Raw genomic sequence first — 13,255 nt, 5'->3', positions numbered from 1 at the left:
CGGTGACTCAGCTCACTACCCGTGCCCCGTCGCACGGAGACTCAGCTCACTACCCGTGTCCCGTCGAACGGTGACTCAGCTCACTACTCTCACGGTGACTCAGCTCACTACCCGTGTCCCGTCGCACGGTGACTCAGCTCACTACCCGTGTCCCGTCGCACGGTGACTCAGCTCACTACCCGACCCCGTCGCACGGTGACTCAGCTCACTACCCGTGTCCCGTCGCACGGTGACTCAGCTCACTACCCGTGTGTCCTCGCACGGTGACTCAGCTCACTACCCGACCCCGTCGCACGGTGAATCAGCTCACTACCCGTGTCCCGTCGCACGGTGACTCAGCTCACTACCCGTGTCCCGTCGCACGGTGACTCAGCTCACTTCCCGTGTCCCGTCGCAAGGTGACTCAGCTCACTACCCGTGTCCCGTTGCACGGTGACTCAGCTCACTACCCGTGTCCCGCCGCACGGTGACTCAGCTCACTACCCGTGTCCCGTCGCACGGTGACTCAGCTCACTTCCCGTGTCCCGTCGCACGGTGACTCAGCTCACTACCCGACCCCATCGCACGGTGACTCAGCTCACTACCCGTGTCCCGTCGCACGGTGACTCAGCTCACTACCCGTGTCCCGTCACACGGTGACTCAGCTCACTACCCGTGTCCCGTCGCACGGTGACTCAGCTCACTACCCGTGTCCCGTCGAACGGTGACTCAGCTCACTACCCGTGTCCCGTCGCACGGTGACTCAGCTCACTACCCGTGTCCCGTCGCACGGTGACTCAGCTCACTACCCATGTCCCGTAGCACGTTGACTCAGCTCACTACCCGACCCCGTCGCACGGAGACTCAGCTCACTACCCGTGTCCCGTCGCACGGTGACTCAGCTCACTACCCGACCCCGTCGCACGGTGACTCAGCTCACTACCCGACCCCGTCGCACGGTGACTCAGCTCACTACCCGACCCCGTCGCACGGTGACTCAGCTCACTACCCATGTCCCGTCGCACGTTGACTCAGCTCACTACCCATGTCCCGTCGCACGTTGACTCAGCTCACTACCCGTGTCCCGTCGAACGGTGACTCAGCTCACTACCCGACCCCGTCGCACGTTGACTCAGCTCACTACCCATGTCCCGTCGCACGTTGACTCAGCTCACTACCCATGTCCCGTCGCACGTTGACTCAGCTCACTACCCGTGTCCCGTCGAACGGTGACTCAGCTCACTACCCACGTGGAACAAATGAAGGACAGAGACACGGTGCGGAGTGATCCATGAGCTCGCTTTGCTCAGCCAGAGTGAACTGAGCATGCTCAGACTAAACCACCTGATAATGCATTCCATCGATCATCAAAGACTTGCATTTCTATAGCGCCTTTCACAACCACCGGTCGTCTCAAAGCGATTTACAGCCAATGAAGTACTTTTGGAGTGTAGTCACTGTTGTAATGTGGGAAACGCAGCAGCCAATTTGCGCACAGCAAGCTCCCACACACTGCAGTGTGATAGTGACAGGATAATCTGTTTTTTTTGTTGTCTCAGGGTTTATTGGAGCAGGACGGGAAATGCGTTGCTCCTTCTGAGTGCGACTGTCTACATCTCTACAAATCAGAGGGCAGGAAAGCAGCATCATCCATGTACATTCGACCCGGCGACAGCATCCTGATTGGCTGTAATACCTGGTGGGTCTCTTCGATTCACATCGACATCTCGTGCAAAAATACAGAGCGATTCGGGTCTGAATATATCCATGCCGTTCAGGGCTTGACATCGTGTAAATATTCATCCATCCGTTAACTATTCATCCATCCGTGTAACTATACATCCATCCGTGTAACTATACATCCATCCGTGTAACTATATGTCCATCCGTGTAACTATTCATCCATCCGTGTAACTATACATCCATCCGTGTAAATATTCATCCATCCGTCTAACTATACATCCATCCGTGTAACTATACATCCATCCGTGTCAATATTCATCCATGCGTGTATCTATTCATCCATCTGTGTAACTATACATCCATCCGTGTAAATATTCATCCATCCGTGTAACTATTCATCATTCCGTGTAAATATTCATCCATCCGTGTAACTATTCATCCATCCGTGTAACTATTCATCATTCCGTGTAAATATTCATCCATCTGTGTAACTATTCATCCATCCGTGTAACTATACATCCATCCGTGTAACTATACATCCATCCGTGTAAATATTCATCCATCCGTGTAACTATACATCCATCCATGTAAATATTCATCCATCCGTGTAAATATTCATCCATCCATGTATCTATTCATCAATCCGTGTAAATATTCATCCATCCGTGTAAATATTCATCCATCCATGTATCTATTCATCAATCCGTGTAAATATTCATCCATCCGTGTAAATATTCATCCATCCATGTATCTATTCATCAATCCGTGTAAATATTCATCCATCCGTGTAAATATTCATCCATCCGTGTATCTATTCATCCATCCGTGTAAATATTCATCAATCCGTGTAAATGTTCATCCATCCGTGTATCTATTCATCAATCCATATAAATATTCATCCATCCGTGTATCTATTCATCAATCCGTGTAAATATTCATCCATCCGTGTACATATTCATCCATCCGTGTATCTATTCATCCATCCGTGTAAATATTCATCCATCCGTGTACATATTCATCCATCCGTGTAAATATTCATCAATCCGTGTAAATATTCATCCATCCGTGTACATATTCATCCATCCGTGTAAATATTCATCCATCCGTGTAAATATTCATCCATCCGTGTATCTATTCATCCATCCGTGTAAATATTCATCAATCCGTGTAAATATTCATCCATCCGTGTATCTATTCATCAATCCGTGTAAATATTCATCCATCCGTGTATCTATTCATCAATCCGTGTAAATATTCATCCATCCGTGTATATATTCATCTTTCCGTGTAAATATTCATCCATCCGTGTATCTATTCATCAATCCGTGTATCTATTCATCCATCCGTGTAAATATTCATCCATCCGTGTAAATATTCATCCATCCGTGTATCTATTCATCCATCCGTGTATCTATTCATCCATCCGTGTAAATATTCATCCATCCGTGTAAATATTCATCCATCCGTGTATCTATTCATCAATCCGTGTATCTATTCATCCATCCGTGTATCTATTCATCCATCCGTGTAAATATTCATCCATCCGTGTAAATATTCATCCATCCGTGTATCTATTCATCCATCCGTGTATCTATTCATCCATCCGTGTAAATATTCATCCATCCGTGTATCTATTCATCAATCCGTGTATCTGTTCATCCATCCGTGTAAATATTCATCCATCCGTGTATCTATTCATCCATCCGTGTATCTATTCATCCATCTGTGTAAATATTCATCCATCCGTGTATCTATTCATCAATCCGTGTATCTATTCATCCATCCGTGTAAATATTCATCCATCCGTGTATCTATTCATCCATCCATGTAAATATTCATCCATCCGTGTAAATATTCATCCATCCGTGTAAATATTCATCCATCCGTGTATCTATTCATCCATCCGTGTATCTATTCATCAATCCGTGTAAATATTCATCCATCCGTGTAAATATTCATCCATCCGTGTAAATATTCATCCATCCGTGTATCTATTCATCCATCCGTGTATCTATTCATCAATCCGTGTAAATATTCATCAATCCGTGTAAATATTCATCCATCCGTGTAAATATTCATCCATCCGTGTATCTATTCATCCATCCATGTAAATATTCATCCATCCGTGTAAATATTCATCAATCCGTGTATCTATTCATCCATCCGTGTATCTATTCATCCATCCGTGTAAATATTCATCCTTCCGTGTAAATATTCATCCATCCGTGTAAATATTCATCCATCCGTGTAAATATTCATCCATCCGTGTAAATATTCATCCATCCGTGTATCTATTCATCCATCTGTGTAAATATTCATCCATCCGTGTAAATATTCATCCATCCGTGTATCTATTCATCAATCCGTGTATCTATTCATCCATCCGTGTAAATATTCATCAATCCGTGTAAATATTCATCCATCCGTGTATCTATTCATCCTTCCGTGTGAATATTCATCAATCCGTGTAAATATTCATCCATCCGCGTCAATATTCATCCATCCGTGTAAATATTCATCAATCCGTGTAAATATTCATCCATCCGTGTATCTATTCATCAATCCGTGTAAATATTCATCCATCCGTGTAAATATTCATCCATCCGTGTAAATATTCATCAATCCGTGTAAATATTCATCCATCAGTGTAAATATTCATCCATCCGTGTAAATATTCATCCATCCGTGTAAATATTCATCCATCCGTGTAAATATTCATCCATCCGTGTAAATATTCATCAATCCGTGTAAATATTCATCCATCCGTGTAAATATTCATCCATCCGTGTAAATATTCATCAATCCGTGTAAATATTCATCCATCCGTGTAAATATTCATCAATCCTTTTAAATATTCATCCATCCGTGTAAATATTCATCAATCCTTTTAAATATTAATCCATCCGTGTAAATATTCATCCATCCGTGTAAATATTCATCCATCCGTGTAAATATTCATCCATCCGTGTAAATATTCATCAATCCTTTTAAATATTCATCCATCCGTGTAAATATTCATCCATCCGTGTAAATATTCATCCATCCGTGCATCTATTCATCCATCCGTGTAAATATTCATCAATCCGTGTAAATAGTCATCCATCCATGTAAATATTCATCCATCCGTGTAAATATTCATCCATCCGTGTAAATATTAATCCATCCGCGTAAATATTCATCCATCCGTGTAAATATTCATCCATCCGTGTATCTATTCATCAATCCGTGTAAATATTCATCCATCCTTGTAAATATTCATCCATCCGTGTATCTATTCATCAATCCGTGTATCTATTCATCCATCCGTGTAAATATTCATCCATCCGTGTATGTATTCATACATCCGTGTAAATATTCATCAATCCGTGTATCTATTCATCCATCCGTGTATCTATTCATCCATCCGTTTATCTATTCATCCATCCGTGTATCTATTCATCCATCCGTGTAAATATTCATCCATCCGTATAAATATTCATCCATCCGTGTATCTATTCATCAATCCGTGTATCTATTCATCCATCCGTGTATCTATTCATCCATCCGTATAAATATTCATCCATCCGTGTATCTATTCATCAATCCGTGTATCTATTCATCCATCCGTGTATCTATTCATCCATCCGTGTAAATATTCATCAATCCGTGTATCTATTCATCCATCCGTGTATCTATTCATCCATCCGTTTATCTATTCATCCATCCATGTATCTATTCATCCATCCGTGTAAATATTGATCAATCCGTGTATCTATTCATCCATCCGTGTATCTATTCATCCATCCGTTTATCTATTCATCCATCCGTGTATCTATTCATCCATCCGTGTAAATATTCATCCATCCGTATAAATATTCATCCATCCGTGTATCTATTCATCCATCCGTGTATCTATTCATCCATCCATGTATCTATTCATCCATCCGTGTAAATATTCATCCATCCGTGTATCTATTCATCAATCCGTGTATCTATTCATCCATCCGTGTAAATATTCATCCATCCGTGTAAATATTCATCAATCCGTGTATCTATTCATCCATCCGTGTAAATATTCATCCATCCGTGTATCTATTCATCCTTCCGTGTAAATATTCATCCATCCGTGTATCTATTCATCAATCCGTGTATCTATTCATCCATCCGTGTAAATATTCATCCATCCGTGTAAATATTCATCCATCCGTGTATCTATTCATCAATCCGTGTAAATATTCATCCATCCGTGTAAATATTCATCCATCCGTGTATCTATTCATCAATCCGTGTAAATATTCATCCATCCGTGTATCTATTCATCCTTCCGTGTAAATATTCATCCATCCGTGTATCTATTCATCCTTCCGTGTAAATATTCATCCATCCATGTATCTATTCATCAATCCGTGTAAATATTCATCCATCCGTGTATCTATTCATCCATCCGTGTAAATATTCATCCATCCGTATAAATATTCATCCATCCGTGTATCTATTCATCCTTCCGTGTAAATATTCATCCATCCGTGTATCTATTCATCAATCCGTGTAAATATTCATCCATCCGTGTAAATATTCATCCATCCGTGTATCTATTCATCAATCCGTGTAAATATTCATCCATCCGTGTATCTATTCATCCTTCCGTGTAAATATTCATCCATCCGTGTATCTATTCATCAATCCGTGTAAATATTCATCCATCCGTGTATCTATTCATCCATCCGTGTAAATATTCATCCATCCGTGTAAATATTCATCCATCCGTATAAATATTCATCCATCCGTGTATCTATTCATCAATCCGTGGATCTATTCATCCATCCGTGTAAATATTCATCAATCGGTGTATCTATTCATCCTTCCGTGTAAATATTCATCAATCGGTGTATCTATTCATCAATCCGTGTAAATATTCATCCATCCGTGTATCTATTCATCCTTCCGTGTAAATATTCATCAATCCGTGTATCTATTCATTCTTCCGTGTAAATATTCATCCATCCGTGTATCTATTCATCAATCCGTGTAAATATTCATCAATCCGTGTATCTATTCATCAATCCATATAAATATTCATCCATCCGTGTAAATATTAATCCATCCGCATAAATATTCATCCATCCGCGTAAATATTCATCCATCCGTGTATCTATTCATCAATCCATATAAATATTCATCCATCCGTGTAAATATTCATCCATCCGTGTAAATATTCATCCGTCCGTGTATCTGTTCATCCATCCGTGTAAATATTCATCCATCCGTGTAAATATTCATCCATCCGTGTATCTATTCATCAATCCGTGTAAATATTCATCCATCCGTGTAAATATTCATCAATCCGTGTATCTATTCATCAATCCGTGTATCTATTCATCCATCCGTGTAAATATTCATCCATCCGTGTATCTATTCATCCATCCGTGTATCTATTCATCAATCCGTGTAAATATTCATCAATCCATGTATCTATTCATCCATCCGTGTATCTATTCATCCATCCGTGTATCTATTCATCAATCCGTGTAAATATTCATCCATCCATGTATCTATTCATCCTTCCGTGTAAATATTCATCCATCCGTGTATCTATTCATCCATCCGTGTATCTATTCATCCATCCGTGTAAATATTCATCCATCCATGTATCTATTCATCAATCCGTGTATCTATTCATCCATCCGTGTATTTATTCATCCATCCGTGTATCTATTCATCCATCCGTGTATCTATTCATCCATCCGTGTAAATATTCATCCTTCCGTGTAAATATTCATCCATCCGTGTATCTATTCATCCATCCGTGTATCTATTCATCCATCCGTGTATCTATTCATCCTTCCGTGTAAATATTCATCCATCCGTGTAAATATTCATCAATCCGTGTAAATATTCATCAATCGGTGTATCTATTCATCCTTCCGTGTAAATATTCATCCATCCGTGTATCTATTCATCAATCCGTGTATCTATTCATCCTTCCGTGTAAATATTCATCCATCCGTGTATCTATTCATCAATCCGTGTATCTATTCATCAATCCGTGTAAATATTCATCCATCCGTGTATCTATTCATCCATCCGTGTAAATATTCATCCATCCGTGTATCTATTCATCCATCCGTGTATCTATTCATCCATCCGTGTATCTATTCATCAATCCGTGTATCTATTCATCCATCCGTGTAAATATTCATCCATCCGTGTATCTATTCATCCATCCGTGTAAATATTCATCAATCCGTGTAAATATTCATCCATCCGTGTATCTATTCATCCATCCATGTAAATATTCATCCATCCGTGTAAATATTCATCCATCCGTGTAAATATTCATCCATCCGTGTAAATATTCATCAATCCGTGTAAATATTCATCCATCCATGTATCTATTCATCCATCCGTGTATCTATTCATCCATCCGTGTATCTATTCATCAATCCGTGTAAATATTCATCCACCCGTGTATCTATTCATCAATCCATGTATCTATTCATCCATCCGTGTATCTATTCATCCATCCGTGTATCTATTCAACCATCCGTGTAAATATTCATCAATCCGTGTAAATATTCATCCATCCGTGTATCTATTCATCCTTCCGTGTAAATATTCATCAATCCGTGTATCTATTCATTCTTCCGTGTAAATATTCATCCATCTGTGTATCTATTCATCAATCCGTGTAAATATTCATCAATCCGTGTATCTATTCATCAATCCATATAAATATTCATCCATCCGTGTAAATATTAATCCATCCGCATAAATATTCATCCATCCGCGTAAATATTCATCCATCCGTGTATCTATTCATCAATCCATATAAATATTCATCCATCCGTGTAAATATTCATCCATCCGTGTAAATATTCATCCGTCCGTGTATCTGTTCATCCATCCGTGTAAATATTCATCCATCCGTGTAAATATTCATCCATCCGTGTATCTATTCATCAATCCGTGTAAATATTCATCCATCCGTGTAAATATTCATCAATCCGTGTATCTATTCATCAATCCGTGTATCTATTCATCCATCCGTGTAAATATTCATCCATCCGTGTATCTATTCATCCATCCGTGTATCTATTCATCAATCCGTGTAAATATTCATCAATCCATGTATCTATTCATCCATCCGTGTATCTATTCATCCATCCGTGTATCTATTCATCAATCCGTGTAAATATTCATCCATCCATGTATCTATTCATCCTTCCGTGTAAATATTCATCCATCCGTGTATCTATTCATCCATCCGTGTATCTATTCATCCATCCGTGTAAATATTCATCCATCCATGTATCTATTCATCAATCCGTGTATCTATTCATCCATCCGTGTATTTATTCATCCATCCGTGTATCCATTCATCCATCCGTGTATCTATTCATCCATCCGTGTAAATATTCATCCTTCCGTGTAAATATTCATCCATCCGTGTATCTATTCATCCATCCATGTATCTATTCATCCATCCGTGTATCTATTCATCCTTCCGTGTAAATATTCATCCATCCGTGTAAATATTCATCAATCCGTGTAAATATTCATCAATCGGTGTATCTATTCATCCTTCCGTGTAAATATTCATCCATCCGTGTATCTATTCATCAATCCGTGTATCTATTCATCCTTCCGTGTAAATATTCATCCATCCGTGTATCTATTCATCCATCCGTGTATCTATTCATCAATCCGTGTATCTATTCATCAATCCGTGTAAATATTCATCCATCCGTGTATCTATTCATCCATCCGTGTAAATATTCATCCATCCGTGTATCTATTCATCCATCCGTGTATCTATTCATCAATCCGTGTATCTGTTCATCCATCCGTGTATCTATTCATCAATCCGTGTATCTATTCATCCATCCGTGTAAATATTCATCCATCCGTGTATCTATTCATCCATCCGTGTAAATATTCATCAATCCGTGTAAATATTCATCCATCCGTGTATCTATTCATCCATCCATGTAAATATTCATCCATCCGTGTAAATATTCATCCATCCGTGTAAATATTCATCAATCCGTGTAAATATTCATCCATCCATGTATCTATTCATCCATCCGTGTATCTATTCATCCATCCGTGTATCTATTCATCAATCCGTGTAAATATTCATCCACCCGTGTATCTATTCATCAATCCATGTATCTATTCATCCATCCGTGTATCTATTCATCCATCCGTGTATCTATTCATCCATCCGTGTAAATATTCATCAATCCGTGTAAATATTCATCCATCCGTGTATCTATTCATCAATCCGTGTATCTATTCATCAATCCGTGTAAATATTCATCCATCCGTGTAAATATTTATCCATCCGTGTATCTATTCATCAATCCGTGTAAATATTCATCCATCCGTGTATCTATTCATCCATCCGTGTATCTATTCATCCATCCGTGTATCTATTCATTCATCCGTGTAAATATTCATCAATCCGTGTAAATATTCATCCATCCGTGTATCTATTCATCAATCCGTGTATTTATTCATCCATCCGTGTATCTATTCATCCATCCGTGTATCTATTCATCCATCCGTGTAAATATTCATCAATCCGTGTATCTATTCATCAATCCGTGTAAATATTCATCCATCCGTGTAAATATTCATCAATCCGTGTATCTATTCATCAATCCGTGTAAATATTCATCAATCCGTGTATCTATTCATCAATCGATGTAAATATTCATCCATCCGTGTAAATATTCATCAATCCGTGTATCTATTCATCCATCCGTGTAAATATTCATCAATCCGTGTATCTATTCATCAATCCGTGTATCTATTCATCCATCCGTGTATCTATTCATCAATCCGTGTAAATATTCATCCATCCGTGTAAATATTCATCCATCCGATCCGTGTATCTATTCATCCATCCGTGTAAATATTCATCCATCCGTGTATCTATTCATCCATCCGTGTAAATATTCATCCATCCGATCCGTGTATCTATTCATCCATCCGTGTAAATATTCATCAATCCGTATAAATATTCATCAATCCGTATAAATATTCATCCATCCGTGTATCTATTCATCAATCCGTGTAAATATTCATCCATCCGTGTATCTATTCATCCATCCGTGTAAATATTCATCAATCCGTGTAAATATTCATCCATCCGTGTATCTATTCATCCATCCGTGTAAATATTCATCCATCCGTGTATCTATTCATCCATCCGTGTATCTATTCATCAATCCATATAAATATTCATCCATCCGTGTATCTATTCATGCTTCCGTGTAAATATTCATCCTTCCGTGTAAATATTCATCAATCGGTGTAAATATTCATCAATCCGTGTAAATATTTATCCATCCGTGTATCTATTCATCCATCCGTGTAAATATTAATCCATCCGTGTAAATATTCATCCGTCCGTGTAAATATTCATCCGTCCGTGTATCTGTTCATCCATCCGTGTAAATATTCATCCATCCGTGTATCTATTCATCCATCCGTGTATCTATTCATCAATCCGTGTAAATATTCATCCATCCGTGTATCTATTCATCATTCCGTGTAAATATTCATCCATCCGTGTATCTATTCATCCATCCGTGTATCTATTCATCAATCCGTGTAAATATTCATCCATCCGTGTAAATATTCATCCATCCGTGTATCTATTCATCCATCCGTGTATCTATTCATCCATCCGTGTATCTATTCATCAATCCGTGTAAATATTCATCCATCCGTGTATCTATTCATCAATCTGTGTAAATATTCATCCATCCGTGTATCTATTCATCCATCCGTGTAAATATTCATCAATCGGTGTATCTATTCATCCTTCCGTGTAAATATTCATCCATCCGTGTATCTATTCATCCATCCGTGTATCTATTCATCCATCCGTGTAAATATTCATCCATCCGTGTATCTATTCATCCATCCGTGTAAATATTCATCCATCCATGTATCTATTCATCAATCCGTGTATCTATTCATCCATCCGTGTATCTATTCATCCATCCGTGTATCTATTCATCAATCCGTGTATCTATTCATCCTTCCGTGTAAATATTCATCCATCCGTGTATCTATTCATCCATCCGTGTAAATATTCATCCATCCATGTATCTATTCATCCATCCGTGTAAATATTCATCCATCCATGTATCTATTCATCCATCCGTGTATCTATTCATCCATCCGTGTATCTATTCATCCATCCGTGTAAATATTCATCCATCCGTGTATCTATTCATCAATCCGTGTAAATATTCATCCATCCGTGTAAATATTCATCAATCCGTGTATCTATTCATCAATCCGTGTATCTATTCATCAATCCGTGTAAATATTCATCCATCCGTGTAAATATTCATCCATCCGCGTATCTATTCATCCATCCGTGTAAATATTCATCAATCCGTGTATCTATTCATCAATCCGTGTAAATATTCATCCTTCCGTGTAAATATTCATCCATCCGTGTATCTATTCATCAATCCGTGTAAATATTCATCCATCCGTGTAAATATTCATCCATCTGTGTATCTATTCATCCATCCGTGTAAATATTCATCAATCCGTGTAAATATTCATCCATCCGTGTAAATATTCATCCATCCGTGTAAATATTCATCCATCCGTGTAAATATTCATCCATCCGTGTATCTATTCATCAATCCGTGTAAATATTCATCCATCCGTGTAAATATTCATCCATCCGTGTATCTATTCATCAATCGGTGTAAATATTCATCCATCCGTGTATCTATTCATCCTTCCGTGTAAATATTCATCCATCCGTGTATCTATTCATCAATCGGTGTAAATATTCATCCATCCGTGTATCTATTCATCCTTCCGTGTAAATATTCATCCATCCGTGTATCTATTCATCAATCGGTGTAAATATTCATCCATCCGTGTATCTATTCATCCATCCGTGTATCTATTCATCCATCCGTGTATCTATTCATCAATCGGTGTAAATATTCATCCATCCGTGTATCTATTCATCAATCGGTGTAAATATTCATCCATCCGTGTATCTATTCATCAATCGGTGTAAATATTCATCAATCCGTGTATCTATTCATCCATCCGTGTAAATATTCATCCATCCGTGTATCTATTCATCCATCCGTGTATCTATTCATCCTTCCGTGTAAATATTCATCCATCCGTGTAAATATTCATCCATCCGTGTAAATATTCATCCATCCGTGTATCTATTCATCCTTCCGTGTAAATATTCATCCATCCGTGTATCTATTCATCCATCCGTGTAAATATTCATCCATCCGTGTAAATATTCATCCATCCGTGTATCTATTCATCCATCCGTGTATCTATTCATCCTTCCGTGTAAATATTCATCCATCCGTGTATCTATTCATCCATCCGTGTAAATATTCATCCATCCGTGTAAATATTCATCCATCCGTGTAAATATTCATCCATCCGTGTATCTATTCATCCTTCCGTGTATCTATTCATCCATCCGTTTATCTATTCATCCATCCGTGTAAATATTCATCCATCCGTGTATCTATTCATCCTTCCGTGTATCTATTCATCCATCCGTGTATCTATTCATCCATCCGTGTAAATATTCATCCAT

The 13,255-nt window shown here is 38.7% G+C and overlaps 1 protein-coding gene across 1 annotated transcript in view; it reads left to right on the top strand.

Annotated features, from left to right (window-relative positions):
- Positions 1-1,538: 1,538 nt before the first annotated feature.
- LOC139241441 (SCO-spondin-like) overlaps positions 1,539-13,255 on the top strand; it is a gene marked incomplete at both ends in the record, with an annotated part of 29,592 nt that continues 17,875 nt past the window's right edge. Inside the window, one exon of the mRNA XM_070870000.1 lies at positions 1,539-1,678. Within this exon, the coding sequence (XP_070726101.1) occupies positions 1,539-1,678 (140 nt within the window). The remainder of the gene's footprint in view (positions 1,679-13,255) is intronic.

The sequence above is a fragment of the Pristiophorus japonicus genome, unplaced genomic scaffold (assembly GCF_044704955.1).
Source record: "Pristiophorus japonicus isolate sPriJap1 unplaced genomic scaffold, sPriJap1.hap1 HAP1_SCAFFOLD_1077, whole genome shotgun sequence".
NCBI lineage: Eukaryota > Metazoa > Chordata > Chondrichthyes > Pristiophoridae > Pristiophorus > Pristiophorus japonicus.
The sequence above is the reverse complement of the archived record's forward strand: the minus strand, read 5'-3'. Positions and strand labels throughout refer to the sequence as shown.